Genomic DNA, 23,726 nt, shown 5'->3' with positions numbered 1-23,726 from the left:
TGGTCATTTATCAATCACTATTTTAATCACATGGATGGAAAACCTTTTTGATAAGGCAACATTTCTGAGTGTTGGTATTTGAAGTTGTCTACAGATTCTTGGAAACTTGATCACTGATATAAATGACATGGATTGACATGGTATATTGGACTGTCACTGTATTCAGATGTCGGCAAATAAAAGCGAAGACTGGGAAATGGAAAAATATCTTATGCCCAAATATATCCTCAAATATCTTTTTCAAATCTATACATTTTTTCTAATTTTGAAGATTGTTTTTATATGCAACTGTTTCTATAAACTGACATCCATATGAACGAAAAATGCGTGTCTTTATGTACATATACTGTAGTAATATCCAGAGGTAGTGTTTAAGTATATCAGATACTCAAACACTGAGTCCAGAACTAACAGAAACACACACTAAGGTCATCAACATTACCGAGAGTGTGATGTCTAAGTAGACGAGAGAGCAGATGAATTCCTGCTGTTACTGATCACAGTGGATATGAGTGTCAGATGATAAGAAGGTGATGACAGGACTTTTTTCTCGCACACTATCATTTATTCATTGCTTTGATTGTACCTGGCGATGGCACAAGCGGATGTTTTGACTTAAATGTTCACATCGATTGTTTGCAGTATATACCAAAAATGCAAACTCAGGTCAGATGTCAAAGCATTTCCGTACATAACACTTTCCCAGCAGAGTCGACAACTGGAGAATCTTGGAATCACGGGGTTCTGTTTAACCTGGCGAGTCATCGGTAGTGAAAGGCGTAACAACTATCTGCTGTAGAGGTGTAGACTGTGTAGACGACAGGTGTCAGATAATCTCAACAACTTGTCCTATACTATTATATCTTTCTTCGCTGAAGCAAAGTATTCCACGGGGTGCAATGATCTGGCTGGCACTTCGTAAAAGATTACACTGACAAAACACCATTGTATCCCAAATCATCTACTGCATGCTGCGGAAACAGCGGACCTGTTTCTCCCAGTTGTATGATAGAGTGACACGAGTGATACTCGCAGCACCAAAAATATGGCACCCATTGTTATAGATCGTATACTTGGACTACGGTCCTGCAATATCTTTTATATTCTTTTACGATTCAATTCATTCCAGTGGTTCTTTAACAGTGGTCAAGGTATATTTCTGTGTAGGCCCGTATTTGTTTGACCATTCTGTATTTTTTACCATGTAGTCATTTGCGATCACCTTTTGCCGAGTGGACCTGTGTTGCCATTCCGATAGCCTGTAAAATATTAATGGGATTAGCACCAAAATTCAATTATTTGAGACATCAAACTATTTGTGTAATTTGGGCAGTAGTGGCAATTTAACTGCCCATGTGTACAGTAGTCCCTGTCTGAAAAACATGGATGATATGTTCAACAGAAATATAAGGTTGTCCCAGGGACAGATGACGACGAGACGCCTGGGTTGATTGTACCATTTGGACACGTGTATTTCGGAAATAATTTATTGGTTCAAAAGATCGTTAAGGAACAGGATCATTGATCTTGATGACACTATAGTTAACGGCAAAACAACTTTAATCCAGTACTTGAGAGGATGCTGGGAATCTTTGAAAGAAACTCTGTACATAGTTCCAAAGAGAAGCAGAACATGTTTTGTTCTCTAATGTTAAATAGTGCCCCATGTCATGGTATGTTTCCTCTTCAATCCATGTAAGTCTTCTACCAGTGATATATATATGCAGGATAACGGTACATCATTTTCATTACATTTTTATATAGTGAAAATGTAATTTTAATACATTCATGACAAAGTATATTTAGTCATAAGCCACAAGACAAATGTCGAAAGGAAAAAACACGTCTCTGATTTATTGGACTTTCGGATAGTTGTGCGTTCGGACGACCGAACCTTCAGAATATTGAACATTCTAAATATCAAGCGGTAACCCTGAAGCTATTGCCAGCTTCTCGTCGACTTTACCATTCTTCGCTCAGACGTATCGACCTGTCGGTTGTTGGCGGAGGTAATTATCCCCTCGTTCGACCGTAAATGGTCATTGTAGCATAATAAAATGGTTTGGACGGTCATCTTTCAGAAGCTCTCTTGTGGGAATAGGTAATTGTAAACAAAACATCCATCTGTGACAGGGTCGGAGTGTACTCTAGGTTAAAATGGCTATCGTAATTGCGAGATTGTAATAGAAACACCAACTTCACAGACCGGAAACACATTACCTAAATACTTTTAACAGTTTGGCCTCTATTTGAAGTAAATGTCACACATTATAAGATATCAAAGTATTCCATTATGTATTTTAAAGCGGGTTGTGATTGATTTCTGTCTTGTAGGTGTTGGTATGAAGGTGTTGCTATGCAGAGTGTGTGTGTCTAAATAGCGTCCACAGTTTATGAATAATTCTAATGGAGTAATAACTTATAAAAAGTGCATTGCGTAAGTCGATGACGTCATGGTCTCATTACAAAACTTTTTCTGTCACGCCTGTCCACGGAGTTATAAAATATCAAGATTTTTTTTCGACCGACATGGATATCACCATATTGCCAACGTCTTCACGACGCGTCATTGTTGTTTGACTGTGACGCCATTCACTGATTATAGATTCACTCTATAATCAACAGTTCAGAACCTTGTCTACCTTGTCGTATTTATATTTATTTCGCTTTTTCTGTGAAAATAGACTTTTGCTGGTTCTTAAGTACAGTCTTAAAAAATCAACACCGCAAAGATCTAGGTGACAGCTTCAAAACCGAACCTACTTTTACAAAAGTAATTTTAAAACATTTTTGTTATGTATGAACTGTTTTATTGATATAAAAATAAAATATTGAAGAAACAAGTTTAGCAGTAAACAATTATTTGTTCCGATTTATGGTTCTGGTTAAAGCCGAATGGAATAACATGGCAACCACGATTATTAGGGCATTGAACTCAAGCTTATAATATTGTCTGTCTGTCTGGCTGGCTGGCTGGCTGTGTCTGTCTGGCTGGCTGGCTGGCTGGCTGGCTGGCTGGCTGTGTCTGTCTGTCTGTCTGTCTGTCTGTCTGGCTGGCTGTCTGTCTGGCTGGCTGGCTGGCTGGCTGGCTGGCTGGCTGTGTCTGTCTGTCTGGCTGGCTGGCTGGCTGTCTGTCTGGTCGGCCGGCTGTCTGGCTGTCTGGCTGGCTGTCCGGCTGGCTGGCTGGCTGGCTGTGTCTGTCTGTCTGGCTGGCTGGCTGGCTGGCTTGCTGGCTGTGTCTGTCTGTCTGACTGGCTGGCTGTCTGTCTGTCTGTCTGTCAGCACTTTTGTTTCAGTGCGGTAACTTGAGTTTGCTTTGACCAATCTAATCCAAACTTCATACAATACTTCCCTACCGAAAGCGTTTGTTGGGATTGCTTTACAGTTTTGAAGGTCAAAGGTCAAAATCACCGTTACTATAAATAGAAAAATCAGTTTCCATGCGATAACTCAAACTTGCTTTGGTCAATAAAACTCAAACATCAGACAATGCTTCCTTACTAAAATGGCTTGCTTTGGATTGCTTTTCAGGTCCCATGGTCAATAGTCCTGATTACTGTTACTCTAAATACAAAATTGATTTCCGTGACATAACTTGAGTTCCCTTGGGTCAATCAAATTCAAACGTCATACAGAATGCTTTCTTAGTGAAAGTGCGTGCTACTTTTCACACCCAGAAGCCAAAGGTCGAGGATTTAGTTGCTATAATGGAAAATCAATTCTGTGGAATAACTCAAGTTTGCTCTAGCCAGTCTAACTCAAACATGATGCAATGCCTTTTAACTAAAAGTGTCTGTTGAAGAAAGATTGCCATTCAGGTCCAAAGGTCATATGTCACTGTTACTATAAGTAATTATCAGTTTGCGTGCAATAACTTGAGTTTGCATTGCCCAATCTAAAAAAAAACACATACTTATATACAATGGCTTACACCAGACTCGTCACAGACCAAATATAGTGTTATATACAATGGCCTACACCAGACTCGTCACAGACCAGATATAGTGTTATATACAATGGCCTACACCAGACTTCACAGACCAGATATAGTGTTATATACAATGGCCTAACCAGACTCTTTATAGTGTTATATACAATGGCCTACACCAGACTCGACAGACCATATATTTATATACAATGGCCTACACATAAGACCAGATATAGTGTTATATACAATGGCCTACACCAGACTCGTCACAGACCAGATATAGTGTTATATACAATGGCCTACACCAGACTAGACCAGATATAGTGTTATATACAATGGCCTACACCAGACATTCACAGACCAGATATAGTGTTATATACAATGGCCTACACCTATAGTCACCAGACTCGTCACAGACCAGATATAGTGTTATATACAATGGCCTACACCAGATAAACCAGACCAGATATAGTGTTATATACAATGGCCTACACCAGACTACAGACCAGATATAGTGTTATATACAATGGCCTACACCAGACTCGTCACAGACCAGATATAGTGTTATATACAATGGCCTACACCAGACTCGTCACAGCAGATATAGTGTTATACAAGTGCCGCAGACCAGATATAGTGTTATATACAATGGCCTACACCAGACTCGTCACAGATAGTGTTATATACAATGGCCTACACCAGACTATAATAGTGTTATATACAATGGCCTACAGATTGACCAGATATAGTGTTATATACAATGGCCTACACCAGACTCGTCACAGACCAGATATAGTGTTATATACAATGGCCTACACCAGACTCGTCACAGACCAGATATAGTGTTATATACAATGGCCTACACCAGACTCGTCACAGACCAGATATAGTGTTATATACAATGGCCTACACCAGACTTTAAAACAAACTCGTCAGATACACCAGACTTTGTTATATACAATGGCCTACATACTCGTCACAGACCAGATATAGTGTTATATACAATGGCCTACACCAGACTCGTCACAGACCAGATATAGTGTTATATACAATGGCCTACACCAGGATATAGTGTTATATACAATGGCCTACACCATATTGTCACAGACCAGATATAGTGTTATATACAATGGCCTACACCAGACTCGTCACAGACCAGATATCGTGTTATTTTATTTGTCATTGTGAATTGTGTTCAGACCAGATATAGTGTTATATACAATGGCCTACACCAGACTCGTCACAGACCAGATATAGTGTTATATACAATGGCCTACACCAGACTCGTCACAGACCAGATATAGTGTTATATACAATGGCCTACACCAGACTTACAGACCAGATATAGTGTTATATACAATGGCCTACACCAGACTCGTCACAGACCAGATATAGTGTTATATACAATGGCCTACACCAGACAGACCAGATATAGTGTTATATACAATGGCCTACACCAGACTCGTCACAGACAGAAAAGCAGTATGGTGCCGCGTAAAATTGCTTTCCCATTTTCGATTTACATGGCTTATATTCATTTCTTTCCCAAGTGATACCTGAAAATCTCCTTACGCAAGGAGCAATAAACCAGTTTGCAAAACAGATAGGTACAGTTATGGTAAACCCCGTCACACCAGTCAAATAACTTGTCAGACCAACCCGTCCAGCAGCTTTCTCAAGTGCCGCTATTGGTCTGGGGACTCAGTTTTATAAATTTTCAACTGAGATTGGTATGGAGTAGACACAAGACGATCAAAGCAAAAGCACCGCAAGATTGTATTTCCTGCTTGATGCGGATACGAAAAGATGCCTGATGAGTTTAAAAAAAAAAGATTTTATTTGTAATACGTCACAGGCGATATCGACCGCCAAGAACGGATTTATTTCATATCAGTTATATTGAGATTGCTAACTTAAAGCTGACCTCTGCCAATCATACACACCGTAAGGAAATTCTTGACGTCGGCATAACCTGACAGTTTGATGATAACTTTAGCATACATAATTCGCGGTGTGTAATTAAAAGACAAAACAAATAACCATAAGACTTCAGCTGAACATGTCTGATCCTGAACTTCCGGTGTCCTTAGCTAATTGAATTAATTCAAAACCCAGACCCGTTTTCCTTAAATTTTAACATTTCATGACTGAAACATCGGGTTTAAACAATTAAGTTTTTTTGTTTTTGAATTTTTTAAGGCTGGAGAATCTTGAGTGGACATGTGTAATCCATTATGTATGTTACTGACAAGAAAATTCCAACAAACTAATTGAAATGTTATCTAGCGTAAAATCTTAGCCAAATGCAGAGAATCAATAAAATACTGAACTTTCAGGTATAAAAAGTAAAGCATATAGGGACCAGGTGCGTCAGATAGAGATACCTGCTATTTCACATGTACTCTGTTGATATATCACACTTTAAGCACTTAAACTTGAGACTGGCAGGCTCTCTCATTAATCACTGTATATGAATGCACATTTTTAAAGATATACAATACATATGGTTGTTAAAAAAAAAACTATTTCTTTGTACATATCCAATCTACATAGATTATAGGTCTACAATTTTACTGCCAATGTTCAATATAAGACGTTTAGGAAGCAGATTGTTGGTGTATGGTAATGGACTCCTTGTTAATGACGTAATGTGAAATATCATCCTCACTCGTTAGGCAATAGCCGCTTATCGGTCATCAGGTACACGTGCTCACGTCAAGGTCAAATATAGGTTATATACGATGACTTATGGCGGATAATGGCTATGAAATTATTACAATTAAACACCAATATTATCTTACGTTTTCGACCAAGAGACATGTATGCTGTATTTTGTATGTGATGGTTAATTAATCTCCTCCTACTATATGGAAGAAACTGGGAGAACTACACAAGTCCATTACGGCAAACGGAATCACACCTGAACACTTCTAGAAGGCTAGCATGCTCAGTTGGAATATGACAATTACATGTTCATTTGGAATTATAAATTAGAAATATAAATAAAATTTTATTTATTTTTACCTCCGTGTTTTGATATATCTGTTGATTATTTTTTATTTATGTTTATTACCAGTCTGATGTGTAGGTTATCATTGGGTGTAATAGTGATTTGTTTGAGTGATATAACGACTAATAGAACGACCAAGTAAAAAATCCAAATAACCATGATGGAAGGTCCACAATTATCATTCATGGTGTTCCTGTCATCTTCCTTTTTGTTCAGGTGTTATACCAGAAAAGATAGGCAACACAACCACGTGGACTTGGCGACTGTTGGGTTGGAAACCGTGCCGAGTATGTTCACACAGTAATAAATATGTCCGTTTATATCGAAGACAAGATTGAATCTAGCAAATTGGCTGAATGTTGTAGAGTTCTCGGATAGCATTAGTTAAAGCATTAATAATGTCATCACATATTGGTGCTAACAAGGGGACCATTCTGATTGGCTGATAGACACCAGATATAATTAAGACAAGATCATCTCTAAATTGATTGATGTTATGATAAAGAAAGTGATAGGTCAGTCCAATTATAACTGATGAATGAAGATCAAACACGTGTAACCATTGGTTCAGAAAACGCTTGTTAGTTATCACCGAATCATTAGCGTTCTGCACTACCTCTCCTACATAATAATAAATGTACTAGCTTTCCACAAGGAAGGTTCATCTCAATGGACCCCTCGATTACTTCATATGTTCGGAACCCCTGGGCCCGGTTGCTCAAATGTTAACCGGTAGTTAGTGGAAATTTTTAATTGGTGCAGCTGAACAAACAAGAGTGCTAAAGCAAAATTAACACTTAAAATATATCAATCTGACCTGTCTCAACAAACCTACCGCTGTGAAATCTTAAAGAATGTTTCCAATTTTGCTGAATTCTGCTTATCTCTAACCAGCCTGTGAACAACTAGGCCTGGTTTTATTCTCCTTGCATGTTTTCAGGAGTCTCAGTGTAAATCTGTTTTGTTTATATTATTCACCCATTTTGTTTGATTCTGTTGGTACATTCTTGTTGTTTTTTGCATGCCTTCGATGTTTTCTTTATGTCCCTCTTCCTCACATTCCTAATATTGAGCTCTCTAGATTGTAGTCCAGGACTTGCTTCAAGGACGTTACATATTAAAAAGCTATAGTATCAGCAACAATAAGCTAAAGAGCAAGTTTGTTTGTCCTGTTTCGCTTGAGAACAACTATTTGTTATTGAAAATAATATTCACTGTTACCTCTATGAAGTAGAACACGCTCACCCACCGGGAACACCTGGTCTGATTAGCCTTGAACTTTTTCATATGTTTCCATGTTAATCTTTTGCTTTGATGATATCGTAACGTAGTGTCACTGAGTTTAATTTTGAATTAAGATTCGATTGGCATGTCGGTTTTTTCTTTGCTTTTGATAGCAGTCTGAGTAGCTTCACCATGCCTGTATTTCTTTATTTATATTACGTAATTTCAATGGAAAGATTTGATATGAAATATAATCGTGTTCAAAATGTTCCTCTGTTGGCGGCAGCATGGTAGTCTGACTGGTATTTTGGGCTTCGTTGTATAGCTGTAACAGCATCTGTATTATGATCTAGAGAGCTCAACTACGTAATGCATCGGAGATATACTCAATTAATAGGGCCGAATACACCACATGTTCTTATGTGTTAATAGAAATAGACTTTCTGGTGTAAAATAAGACATCTAACCGTGTTAATAGTAATATTACACTTATACTAGTAAGCGTATGTCTTAACTATCTTATTTACAAAGATTTCTTGCTCGCCCTTCACACGATATAACGATATGTATCTATTTATACACGGGTATTAATTCCGGTATTTTAAACGACCGGTTTCCATGATTAGTTTGACACCAATATTAACACGCGTTGTAGCTACGATGGCATAGCTGAACCTAATTACAAAAACACTGTCTTCAGAAATGGCAGCTTACTTGTAGATAGATTAACACGGAGGAAATCATTATCGCCACATTTTTTTCATAGTTATTGCCGAAATAAATCTTACATCTACAAATATATGACGAATTAAGCTTAGATAATCCTCTACACGTGTTCTTTGTCATATCTTAAATCTGTGAATGAGTTTGCCACATATCTTTATGGAATAGTGTTACTTGCGTAGTGTAAGAGAGGGAACTGTGACAGAATCTGAACAGGTTCTGTGTATTCCAGACTCAGCATTGCCACATGATTTTATCGTTTTCTCAGTTTACTGGAATTGAAGACAACCCCTTAAAAATCAAGAATCGGTTTTCTGGTCTTGAAGTCTTATGTATTACATCAATCCTCGGACGGGCACCTGATTGTACAAAAGTGAATGAAACCTTTTGAATCAAATTGAGAGTTAGGTAGAGTCAAACAATTAATTGAACTGCATCGTACAGTTGTTTCGTCCCCTTTAGGACTCGTCATTGATGCTTGAAGCATAACTTTTTGAAATCTAGGAGCGACTAAGGAAAATCCAAAATCCAGAATTGAAAGAAATTCATGAATTATGATGATTTATGTCCCTCTGTCAACCTTTACAGGTGAGACGAACTGTGATGATGGAATTCTATTATAAATTTTGTTTGATTTTATATAAAACGATTCTATTTTTTTCTTTTATTCCAAAAGTGTTTGATCCAATTTCTTTATCACTGACTGCATTTTGCTTGAAAATAACATATTCTTGCTGCTTGTATCACCACACAAAGTCCAACTTTGACCATTATCATCTACAGACCTCCTTCAGACTGACCACTATCGTGGCCACACCCTGCGTATGACTAACTGTATACAAATTGATGACCATATTACGGACTTTAAGTATTGCACAGATAATTGTCATGTCAGAAGGCGATTTTGTCATCTACTCTCCATCTATCTGGATAAAACGTCTGTGTGGATATTGATGTTCTGTCCGGTACCTAATACAATACAACACGTTTAAAACATACCGTAGATTTACTTCCGTTTCAAGGCAATGTTGACAAAAGTAACGTTGTCCCACAGCCGACGTCATTTATATCAACGGGAACAATGTCCAACAGCCAACGTCATTTATATCAACGGAAACAATGTCACACAGCCGACATCATTGATATAAACGGGGACAATGTCCCACAGCCGACGTCATTGATATAAACGGAAACAGTGTCCCACAGTCGACGTCATTTATATAAACGGAAACAGTGTCCCACAGCCGACGTCATTGATATCAACGGGAACAATATCCCACAGCCGACGTCATTTATATCAACGCAAACCGTGTCCCACAGCCGACGTCATTTATATCTTTACTGACAATGGATTGTTTCCTCTTTATTAAATATCCGCGTTAACCTTGAATATTTGAACCTCATGTTATTATGAATTCTATATCCGTCCAAATAGTATTCAAAATACACAGTACAGGACTGTTTAATGGACAAATGAACCAGCATCAGTTTTATATCAGAGTTCACGTCTCCAGTTAAAACATGTAGAAGTTAAACCCGTGACATCATTTCACATATATAAACAAGTCACTGTTAGTTTGCTGACATTTAAAGATTTAATAGTAATAGTCAGTTAATAACAACAACATTTCCAAAGTAAGAAACTGTATAGGTAAGGAAATCACCTACAGTATACATGCACACTAGCGTGTTTATGGAGTGCTGTACTTAATTGCACGTTACGTTGAAATATTCTTAATCATTAGCAATTATAATGAATTGTTGGACTGATTACACAATGAATCGGTTAAACCAATAAAATGGACGCCGGATAAAGCAGGTTCTTATTAAACTTCCAGTGATAATAGATCAACATTCCACTTCATCATACCCTTGATTAACCACAAACGCAGCATCCTGACATCACTGGCTGTTCTCCCCGTAACGTTCCCCTACTGTTCCATCCCCTGCCATTGGACAACTTTCAGCAGTGTAAGACTACGTTCAGATTTTAGTTGGTATCATGAAGAGTTGTAATCAACAATTCATTAAGCACCTATATATTGTAATGGTTGATGTCATGGTCCAAGGTTGATGACTTTCCTCTCGAAAATGAGTGGCACAGTAGATTATCACAGTTTATCTCCCCCTAACCAACTTCATTGGCGGAGACTTATGTTTTCATTTGCTCTAAATGATCTAATTAACAGCGTGACTGCGCCACTTAAGTAGTGTATTACAGTATATCTGAGAGACCAGCGCTATATCGTAAATGTGAGTTGATGATACCTTATACAGCATAATCTAAGCCTAGTGTATATTGGCGGTGGTCATGATAATTTTTATATTGTTCTGATATATTCTATATAATTGGCTAAAATAGGGGAAATATTTAATCCAGATGAAAAAAAGCAAGGTCTCCTCTCTTAAGGAGAGTTGACAATGACAATGCTTGTTTGTGTAGCCATATAGGTAACATAAAACATAATATGTATACGTTTCAGGATGTGGAATTTCAGAATTAACAGTAAATACTCTAAAGTTTCAAAATTTGATAATTTCTTCACCCAGCTTTCAAAACACACAAATTAAAACATGTACACAGAGAACAAAAGAATACAGCAACATCTGTTCATGTCGACACTCGAATTTAATGCTACAATGATACAATGGGGGTTGTCTTCTCCTTGTTCATTCCATGATCTTTAGTATCTCAACTTCGTCTGTATCGGGAAAACCAGAAACAAGACCAATTCACATTAAAGTTGATTGACGTCTATAGTTACTTATTAACGATCAGTACCAGGAATGAATATTTTCTATAGCAGAGTTTTGGTTTGGAATGGGAGGGGCGGAATGGGGGAGGGAGAAGAAACGTACTGCAGGTTCGGAGGGGACCGGGCTGTGTCATCACCAAACACAGACGACGTACCAAAGGTTCGAAGGGGACCGAGTCATGTCAGTCATCACCAAACACAGACAACGTACCAAAGGTTCGGAGGGGACCGAGTCATGTCAGTCACCGCCAAACACAGACAACGTACCAAAGGTTCGTACCAAAGGTTCGGAGGGGACCGAGTCATGTCAGTCATCGCCAAACACAGACAACGTACCAAAGGTGCAGGTTCATCGCCAAACACAGAGGGTTCGAGAGGACCGAGTCATGTCAGTCATCACCAAACACAGACAACGTACCAAAGGTTCGGAGGGGACCGATTCATGTCAGTCATCGCCAAACACAGACAACGTACCAAAGGTTCGGAGGGGACCGAGTCATGTCAGTCATCACCAAACACAGACAACGTACCAAAGGTTCGGAGGGGACCGAGTCATGTCAGTCATCGCCAAACACAGACAACGTACCAAAGGTTCGGAGGGGACCGAGTCATGTCAGTCATCGCCAAACACAGACAGCGTACCAAAGGTTCGGAGGGGACCGAGTCATGTCAGTCATCGCCAAACACAGACAACGTACCAAAGGTTCGGAGAGGACCGAGTCATGTCAGTCATCGCCAAACACAGACAACGTACCAAAGGTTCGGAGAGGACCGAGTCAAGTCAGTCATCGCCAAACACAGACAACGTACCAAAGGTTCGGAGGGGACCGATCTGTGTCATCGCCAAACACAGACAACGTACCAAAGGTTCGGAGAGGACCGAGTCTTGTCAGTCATCGCCAAACACAGACAACGTACCAAAGGTTCGGAGGGGACCTAGCTGTGTCATCACCAAACAAAGACAACGTACCGAAGGTTCGGAGGGGACCGAGTCATGTCAGTCATCACCAAACACAGACAGCGTACCAAAGATTCGGAGGGGACCGAGTCATGTCAGTCATCACCAAACACAGACAGCGTACCGAAGGTTCGAAGGAACCGAGCCTAGCCGTGTTGAAACGCAGGCATCGTATCGAAGGTTCGATGCGGACCGAGCCATGTCGACACAAAATTCAGACGACATACAGAAAGTTGGGAGGGTACCAAGCCACGCCGTCACCAAACAACGTACTTAAGGTTCGGAGAGAAGTAGACTTTACCGTCACCTAACGCAGACGATGTACGGAAGATCGAAGGGTATCGAGCCACGCCGCCATCAAACTCAGACGACGTACAGCAGGCTTACAGGGGACCAAGCCACGTCGTGACCAATTAAAACAATCTTATCACTCCTAGCTGTAATTATTTATTGTGTAACATTTCAGGAGCAAATATATTTATTGGTTTCTCGATTGTTTAAATAGTCCTTATCGTGAACTTTGTGTACCGTTCTACTAATGCGTCTTTCTTCTGATAGAAGTCTGATAAGGATCATACCAAATCAGTGAAGGGTTCCAACACAGACAACTCATTTATACTGTTGTAAAGGATCGTCACATATCATTAGATATTCTATCCTTGTACATCGGCCCACTAAAATCGTTCAACACGTTCATGCTTGTTCTGTAGAATCTATCAATAACTTGGGCCTGAATTACTTAATTCAAATATATTGGAAGCAGATAAAATCAATAAAAAGTGTTCCTGTCACCGATATCGTAGATTTGGATTCATTCATTACAACAATTGCTGTATAGTTTCCTTATAGATTAAGAATGTATAAAGTTTCAGAAAACAATTGAAACTGAAATTGCTTTCTTAAGTTGCATCTAACACCGTATAATGATTTTATTTATCCTTCTGTTATTAATGTTGTATTTCCGGCAGTACAAAGTTCGCCTGTTTACATACCCATTTAACACGTCTATTACACATATCGACTAAGCATTTGAAAACGCAAATTTTAAGAAAATGTTATTTTAACGAATGCTTACAAAATATCTAAGTTTCGTGATTAACAGAACTTAAGAGACGAGACGAAACACACGTTTTTCGTGTTGACTCGCCATGAGCTCTGGTAAAATGAAAAAGTCTTCGTTTCATAATTTTCATAACAAACGAAAGTTCATTTTAGGTGTTCTACATTTGCTTGAGAGCTTCCCTCGGGCTCCTCGCTAAGCTCTTGTTAATAACATCTTATGAATTCCGAATGTTTTAACCTTAACTATGTACCACGAAGTCACATGGAGTCATTTTTTTTAAATTCGTATCATATTATGGTAAAAGCTATGGTAAGTATATCGTACGGTCCTTTAACTGACCTTGAAGGTGATAAAGTTGGGCAAATATTGCAATGGCAGCTATTTTAATCGTTACATAATACTGGACCAATCATAGCATAACATATGATGTCATTTCTGTAGCTCAAATCTAAAGTTAGATAAAAATTCACCAGTATGCGGAATTTCAACTTAAATATATTCGCATGCTTATTTATATGACAGCATAAGAGGTTTCTTTTCTGGTAGAAAAAAAAACTTTGTTGAGCTGAACTGTGGTAACCTATCGTTATAGGGATAGGTGTGCCGGGAATAAGTGGGTAACTTTGCAGTAGCGTGACGGTGATTACGTCACAGATACAATGATTCGGCGCCAATGACCTCCATCAGTTGGCTACTATCACCGGTATTACAGCTAACAGTTTCTGACTAGACCAATAGTTTATCACCTAGATATTCAATTATATCGGAGACATGACTGAAGCAACATCTGATCATGTGATAGACCATTAAAAGATATCTTTAGGAGATATGTGATTCAGTTAGACATTTATGTGTGAATCCAGATGTTCGCTTTCTTATCAACGAAATAGTTGGAATCATGCTATTCTAAAATTTAAAAGATTGATTGTGTAACATACTGTATTGTTTTATGGAACGGCTGAAGTATGTATTAACGGAAGTACGTAACCACGGAAGTATGTTAGGGCGGAAGTATGCATTGACGAAAGTACGTAATCATGGAAGTATGCTACGGCGGAAGTATGTATTGACGGAAGTACGTAATCACGGGAGTATGCTACGGCGGAAGTATGTATTGACGGAAGTACGTAATCATGGAAGTATGCTACGGCCGAAGTATGTATTGATGGAAAGTACGCAACCACAGAAATATGTTAGGGCGGAAGTATCTATTAACGAAAGTACGTAACCACGGAAGTATGCTACGGCGGAATTATGTATTGACGGAAGTACGTAATCATGAAAGTATGTTACGGCCGAAGTATGTATTGACGGAAGTATGGTAACCACGGAAGTATGTTACGGTGGAAGTAGGTATTGACTAAAGTACGTAACCACGGAAGTATGCTGCGGCGGAAGTATGTATTGACGGAAGTACGTAACCATTGAAGTATGTTACGGCGGAAGTATGTATTGACGGAAGTATGGTAACCAAGGAAGTATGTTACGGTGGAAGTAGGTATTGACTTAAGTACGTAACCACGGAAGTCTGCTGCGGCGGAAGTATGTATTGACGGAAGTACGGAACCATTGAAGTATGTTACGGCGGAAGTATGTATTGACGGAAGTACGTAACCACGGAAGTATGTTAGGGCGGAAGTATGTATTGACGGAATACGTTACCACGGAAGTATGGTAACCACGGAAGTATGTTACGGTTGAAGTATGTATTGACGGAGGTACGTAACCAAGGAAGTATTTTACAGCGGAAGTATGTATTGACGGACGTACGTTACAACGAAAGTATGTAACGGCGGAAGTATGCATTGACGGAAGTAGATAACCATGGAAGTATGTTACGGCGGAAGTATTTACTCAAATTTTATTTTTCCGCGATATAATCCATAACGTTTATAACTATATAAATTAATGTTGTCATTTTCCAGATGTAACAAACATCTTGTTTTACAAAATATTAATACAAATAAAAAAAATGACAAGATACTTTATCATTGAACATAAATACGTTTTTCAAAAATCTTGAAATGTCGTGAGCCGTTTAAAAAGGAATTATTGAGGTATCGCGAATACACTTTGAGAGAGATTTTTATACTAACTGTGACATTCTGCAGTTCTAGTATTTGGTCAAATTTTATCGTTATCCTTTAGTTTCGTATTTTTTCGTTTTTGGCTTTATCTTTAATGGTTTAATCCTTTTAACCACAAAGATATTATATTTTGCATACGTAGTTACAATGAAAACATGATCTAATAATAGGAATAATCCCGAGACGTTAATTTTTTCGCATGAAATTTGAGTGCTCCGAACGCCTACATCAACTTAGGTTGGTGGAGTAGCTTCTTAACAATTCATTCAAGGCCCTCAATGTCCCCCAAAAACAAGCTGACCTTATTAGTAGGTAGTGAAACTGTTCGTGAGTTTTAGATCTTTACATTTTAGGTACAAGTAGATAATGCTTTGAGTGACTTGAATTTGTCAAGCAGTGATAATGAGTTGGTCATTTTTGTTCTAGAGGTTTTTGAAATATGTTTTAACTATATATATATATGGTACCGGTGTTGTAACAATCTGACGGCTACCAAAATAGTTCTAATAAATCATTCCAGATCCATATCATTACTATTTTCTAACGGTGTATGTATACATTAATATGTCCGGAATATTTTTGGCAAGCTTTGTTCTTCTCTTCTTGAAAATATTGAATGAAGTTGTTGCTATTGGAATACTGAACAGGTGAAGTCATGTTAAATGATAATTACAACTTTGATACACGAAAATATTTAACTCCTACATAAGGGGCGGGTGAGAAGGATTGTTAACTATTTTCAAATACATGTTCTGGTATCGTTTCAAAGACTTATACTGGTAACTGCTTAATTATATATACACACACATCACAGATATATAGCAGGTGTGACATCCTTCATGTGTACAGTACTTCTATTGCATACTTGTAAAACATGTTAATCCTTCATTTCATTAGCACTTGGAGTGTATATTAAGTTTCTTTCTATACTGTATACAACATATAATTTATTTATCATACATCACAAAAAGTACATTCACATAAAAAGATACATTATTAGCCATCAAACTGTGTCCTTTATGCTATTTTTGTGTAATGTTTTGTCCAAATTTATAGAAATACCTATTTCTGCCACCCGTGATTTGAATTTGAAAAATTCTTTAAACATATTCACATCCATCTGTGTATGTAAACCACTTACTGAGAATGATAACTGTAGTAAAATGGGTCCCCAAATATGTTCAAGTTTTATTAGGGAAAACTTCATTACATGCAATTTTTCCTGGGCAGTAAGAAATGGCAGAGCCCGGGAAACTAGACAACAAAAATATATTTTGTGCAGGTCATTTATGTCAGATGACCTCTGACCTAATGATTTTGTTAGAAAAGCTATCATTATGTTTTCATGAAGGAAGTTTGAAACTAACGATAAACCATGCTTCATAATTTCAATCAAAATTACACATGTCACACTAGAATATATGTTATAACACAACCAAGTAGAAAATTAGAAAGGTACGGGATACAGGCCCAATTGGCCTCTTATTTTCTATCTTCTTAGTCCTGTCTATCTGTTTGTTAAGTTGTAAACTGTTTCGATTGCTCAGTCCATTGGAAAGTGAAAGTTTATAATAGAATGAAATGTTGCGTTCATGATACGTGTTTCATTGTAAAACTTGAAGAGGAAAAATGGACAGAGATACAAAATGTGACCTTAACCTCAAGTATTAATTGAATGAATTGATCATTACTGCACCATCTTGCATATCTAGATAATGTATGTCACTAGATATGGTTAATTAAAAACCAAATCACGGTCCAATAAAACTGTTGTTGTCATATTCAGATTTTCTTTTGCAGTCCCTGGTGCTAATATTTAGGAATAAACTTGAAACCAAACAACTTACATACAATTTACAATGCACTGAATTCATGTTGCTACTATTTTCACTTCCAGATCAAAGTTAAAACAGTTTGCAGTTCTTCAGGTACATTCTCGTCCACGCCGACTTTTGAATGGTCACACATTGGCAATGTGACCTTTAGCTGGAGGTCTCAATTACTGACAAGATGTCAAAAAGGGATCTTGCTGCCTATAATTCAACTTACTGTATAGATATGATATATTCCATTGGATCACGTCTATATCAACCTTCTCCATATCCAGTCTTAATTATGCATAACTGCACACCAAATATTTCTATACTTACTATAAACAAAGGTTGGACTTGTTCTTTATCCTTTAACACTATAACTATCAATATTTATTATATCATTATTATTATTATCATCAATAAGTTCTAGATTATTGATGTTGGTTCTGAATTGAACGAAGGGCTACCATTTATTCAAATTATTGACCTTGACCTACTTTCTAGTTCACTTTGGTCAAATGACTTGAGATCTTAAATTTTCTTTTTCAACAAGCAATAGGGCCGTAGTCATGGTATTTGTGTTGATGGATGTACAAGGAACAGGATTTGAAGTTTGCAGAAAATGTCTTTGTGAACCGACAACATCTTCTTTGTAAGATGTAGAGGAGTTGAGCAATTTAAAACTTACTGACCTGTTTCATGTATTCGTTTTTATAGTTAGATGACTGTTAAGGCCCCAGTAAACAAGTAATATCATGTTCTTTTTTCTCAATGTTGTTTGGATTTCTTTATACTTGAGATATATATCCTTTTTAGGATATTTTCTATTTTTTCTGAGGAAAAGTTCATAAGATATCACAAATCTGTTGTTATGTATGAAATCATACGAGACCTTTAACATCTTATTTATGTTATACACTTTGACTATTTACATCAGATGGAAGATCTGCTTAATAATACGTGAGATCTCATGATTTACTGAATCCCAGTCAACATTACTGCTGTCATAAATAAGACACGTTACATTCACCTACATGGTATACATTAATTTATCATAATCCAGCATATATTTACCATAGGATATAAATAGACATATATAATCGTCTCACAAAGACAATTAAGTTCTCATAACAATTAGGTAAGAACAGGTCTTTTGAGTAATTACGATGGCATAGGAAAAGGCTTGCGAACATTAACCACAAACTTTCATTTCTACCCTGACTTATATTGTATCCGTAGTGTAACTAAAACAGATGTGAAACCTTGATAGACACTACATGTACATCAGTGTGAGGCGTCTTTACTTTACATTTCACTTTAGGCCGATTCTGATTGGCTCAAATTAATTAAAACCCATTTTGATTGGTTATTATTGTTGAATCACATACGTTCAATTATCATGACTATGTCCATGCATATCACGTTTCCAGAGACATATTCTTATTGGATGATAAATTCCTATTTACATGTGGCTTATTTGGAATGAGTTTTTTACTTTCATTTTACATTAAAATAAAGGATGTCTATAGACAAAAATGTACGTCAATCAAAGAAAAAAGCAAATTCGAATATGAGGATAATTTGGAAGATAATATCATAGCACACTGCAACTACCTGATAAATATTTTAAAAAATCAAAAACCATGGCGCTGTTACGCTATATGCCGTAACAGCATCGAAGGGTTAAAGATTATATATATCTATAATCCGTGGGTCTGTTTCCACCGGCTACATTGTTACTTTATCTTAATTGGTATAAACCTTATGCACGTACTTAGATCTAATTCCGTACTTTATATAATTAATTAGTGACTAAGAGAGCAAAGGTCACATACTGGGGAGAATCTTAATAAACTACCCGGAAGCAATCACCCGTAACTAATATACTAACATTGTCAGACGGGGAAAATACAGGCTTTTGTAGTATGGATGGAAATATTTCTACAATATTGTAGCAATACTGACAGAGATCTATATGGAGTAGATTAGCTGTGTGAATCGGATTGGAACAAAGTGGAAGTACATTTTTCATTGACATGCGCAAACGTGAAAAAAAAAACAGAAAATAGGAAATTTAAGGAAAATACTAAAAGCTGACTAAAAACTAGAGCTGCAGAATGTCAAATTGATGTATACTACATGCCTCTTACTTCCGGAAGAATTTTTTCTCAGATGCATCCTGAGACCTCTCGCCCGGACGGTAACGAAACATAGCTACACTCATATATTACAAGTAATATATTAACATGTAACCTATCAAACAGGTAATTATTTGCACAGGTAGCTCCTTAACAGCTAACCCATTTAAGAGGAAACTATCTCATTAAAAGGTAACCAATAAATAGGGTTCTCATTAACTGGTAACTGTTTAAAACGTTTCACGTAATGAAGCTAACGTGGTATTTATAGACAAGTATCAGGTAAGGCACACGCGATTTTATGATAAATTTCATTGCAATCACGTCAGAATTCTTGCGCTCTTGAAAAATGTCGACAGGAATGTGATAGCACTGACTAATCGTTTGTTGGTAATGCCAGTAATATTGTATGGTTATATGGCTGGTATTAATATATTATCAAAAGGTGTACATCAAGTTGTTATATGTTCCTCACAATAGACATGAAATATGTTGTCTAAGGGAGATAACTCGGACATGAAATGTTATGATATTGAGATCGTCCAACATCTGTCGTCATTGACTTATCTGATATTTCAATAAGTAGAGTTCACTAACATACCACGATTGTGTTATAGATTTAATTCATGTACTGGTTCATTTCTGTTTCATTTTCATTTTGTTGTATGCGACATTGTATATCATTAAAATATTTTCTGGGTTAAATCAAATTAAATTGATATTTCATATTATGTGTGAAAGGTATGTTCACGTGACGTAACTGCTGATTCTGTGATTATATAATACTGTCAATATAAACATTGGATATATTTTATTTTATATTTTCAGCATTGCCACCAGAGCTCTACGGTTTCTGGGAAGCGTATCCATGGAAGTTTGACATTGGATTCTGCATTATGAAATCTTTTATACCGGAAATGACGTCATATGCTTCAGTATTGACAATTACCGCATTTACCATTGAACGTTATGCAGCCATCTGTCATCCAATGAGATTCCAAACTCTGTCTAGCCTTCCACGTGCTATGAAGGTTATTGTCGTAATCTGGATTATCGCCAGCGTGATAGCTTTGCCTTACCCCCTCCATACACGCACATTCTATATTGCCTTTGACCCGGTGACGTCAGAACCTATTCAAGATTCACTTGTCTGTAATATTCCGTTCAAATGGCATAAACGGATGACGTATATGTTTCAAGTGTCGACGTTTGTGTTTTTTGTGTTGCCCATGATTATTATAATTGTGATGTATGTGAGAATTGGAATTACTCTTTACAAGACTGATAGTTTAGTTGGGGACCAGAAGAAAAAACCCAAAGTATCGAACTGGGTATCTAAAAAGGGCGGGAGTCAGGTACGAAATGGCAGTAATCTACAGGTGCCTTTTAATGTCACCAAGGCTCGGAAAGCCGTACTCAAGATGTTAGGTGAGTACAGTTTTATTCCTACCATTCACGATATGAGCATATATTTACTAACGATACATAAGTATTGGTTCACTGAACTGATGTCTGAAATGAGTACTGAATAACCGGGTATTCGAGTGATGGTTTAATAGTACAATAAGCGCGTTGTGAGTATTGATTGAATACCAATTCATTCGAGGTGAGTACAGGAAATTCTTGTTCTCAGGGTAATAGTGACATCCATACAAAGAGAATTTCTGAGTGTGGCCTGTTTTGTATTTCCAAATAGGAATATCATTTTCAGTGAATGGTCTGTTAGGTTATCAAAAGGTAATATACAAAACTAAAACATTACGTTCAATTCATATCCTTTAGAGGTGTAGGTGTGGTATTGTGCCAACAAAGATAAAACCGCTGGGTTCATTCAATGTTTAATTCACAAATCTCTCGTTTGAATAAAATATGAGATCCAATAAAATACTGTATAACATGACCATTCCAATAGTAATAGAGTAAAGCTAACGTACAAGGCCTATATAACTTCGCAACACTCCACAATATCACAACGTCGTTAGTTATAGTAGAACAGAAAGACAAAACCCGAGGAACCTGACAATTGAACACCCGTCTAACCCTCAAGCCAGGATTCAAATGTACCCCGATATAGTAAGAGACAAAAGACGTATACCCTGGAGAAACTTTCAACCAATCAAACACCTTCGTCAAAGTCCGTCAAATGCCTTGTGTCCAGTCGGTCAGTGAACACTAATCACGTACACAAGTACATACATCTACACTACACAAAGGGACGCGCTCGCCAATACGTATAAACGTTACGCGCGCAGGTAAAACGTGACACTAACGATGTGTTCGCGATGATAAATAATGCACACATGTACATAACCAGTATATATATATACTACAATACAAAATATAGATACTACAGGAATCAGAACCAATGTACAAAATATGACCCTATTACACAGGTAATGAATTAATTGTTTCCTGTATAATGAGTCGGTAAGACGGTATCGCCCAGTGAGTTGATAACGGTATACATATGATCACATAAATGTACGTAACGACAATTGATATCATATGTTTTATTTACCCCTGAAACTAACCCTATACAAACTAACTAGAACTACAAACTAACTAGACCTACAAACTACCTAGACATACTTACTAACCAGACATATAAACTAATCAGACATACAAACTAACTAGACATACTTACTAACCAGACATACTTACTAACCAGACATACAAACTAACCAGACATACAAACTAACTAGACCTACAAATTCACTAGCCATACAAACTAACCAGACATACTTACTAACCAGACATACTTACTAACCAGACATACTTACTAACCATTTAACAAACTAACCAGGAACACGTTTAATTTAGATTACCACGAATGGCATCGATCGCTTGACCAGTATATAGGTATCATGTTTTTATCCTTTTTTTGTCTATAAAATCTTTACAGTAGAACATTCTGAAATGAAATTGTAGGCATAGAAACGGCGTCAATATTTAGATAGCGGTTCCAATTGACGGATTACACTGTCGGCAATGAATGATTTGTTTAAATCGAGTTGCAATCTTCATAAGACAACAGTATTTGTAGGAAATGTGAATATAAGCACTGAACTGTCTTGTGGCATTTATAACCCTTATAAATGACAAGATGTTGGCAGACTGCTGTGTATTATATGGATCTATGAGTCGCACTTTCCATTTTAACACATACATCCCCCTCTGGAACACTTTCTTTTTCGTTTACTTTCGGTAAATGACTCAGAACTAAATTGAATAGATAATTATAGTCTGACCATTAATAGCAGTCAACAACATGAAACCGCTTTTTGTCCGGTGGTTGGTACATGATGATTGACTTTTCACCAATTTGAGTGTCCTGTGATGTTGTAATAGAACATTGTAGAACAATATACAATTATGGACTTCGGTGCTGGTGAATATGATGTGATATGAACCTGAAGAAATTATATTGACCGAGGCGAAGCCGAGGTTAATATCATTTTTTCAGGTTCATATCACATCATATTTACCAGTACAGAAGTCCATAACTGTTTTATTATATGTTCAATAAGAACACAAAACATAAACAAAGATTCTGACTTTATTGAATGCTTTAACATCCTGACAACTGTAACAGAGGCGAAACGTTCGCCGGCAGCCTTCGCAACGTCTGTGATCGTCTGACAGATCGCGTTCCGGTCTAACTGCGCATGTACTGCAACAAGCTGTAGGGAATTTCCATTTAGGCTATATTTAGAAATCGATATTCACCGGAAAACCAGTCCTCATCAGTTTTTGAGAACTAATCACGTGTATAGAATCCAGCCAATGCGATTTCGAGAAAATTTCATGCATATAATAAATGTAAATAACTGATATATCTATGTAGATTTACATTATCTTATCAACCTGTTTATTTCACAAAGAAATTATCTCAGCGTCATAGTTAGATTTTTAGACATCAATGTAACATAACAAATGACAATGAGAAAATCATTTTCGTATCATTTATACCGTCACACAATCTATGTTTAGTATCACTTAAACCGTCAATCAATCAATGTTTAGTA

The 23,726-nt window shown here is 37.2% G+C and overlaps 1 protein-coding gene across 1 annotated transcript in view; it reads left to right on the top strand.

The window, feature by feature from the left end:
* Nucleotides 1-23,726, top strand: part of LOC132547679 (neuropeptides capa receptor-like) — a 126,222-nt gene that overhangs the window by 76,025 nt on the left and 26,471 nt on the right. Inside the window, exon 2 of the mRNA XM_060211469.1 lies at nt 20,530-21,129. Coding sequence (XP_060067452.1) covers nt 20,530-21,129 — 600 coding nt within the window. The remainder of the gene's footprint in view (nt 1-20,529; nt 21,130-23,726) is intronic.

The sequence above is a fragment of the Ylistrum balloti genome, unplaced genomic scaffold, assembly GCF_031769215.1.
Source record: "Ylistrum balloti isolate Yb309-2 unplaced genomic scaffold, AGI_CSIRO_Ybal_v1 Utg369972, whole genome shotgun sequence".
Lineage (NCBI taxonomy): Eukaryota > Metazoa > Mollusca > Bivalvia > Pectinida > Pectinidae > Ylistrum > Ylistrum balloti.
The sequence above is the reverse complement of the archived record's forward strand: the minus strand, read 5'-3'. Positions and strand labels throughout refer to the sequence as shown.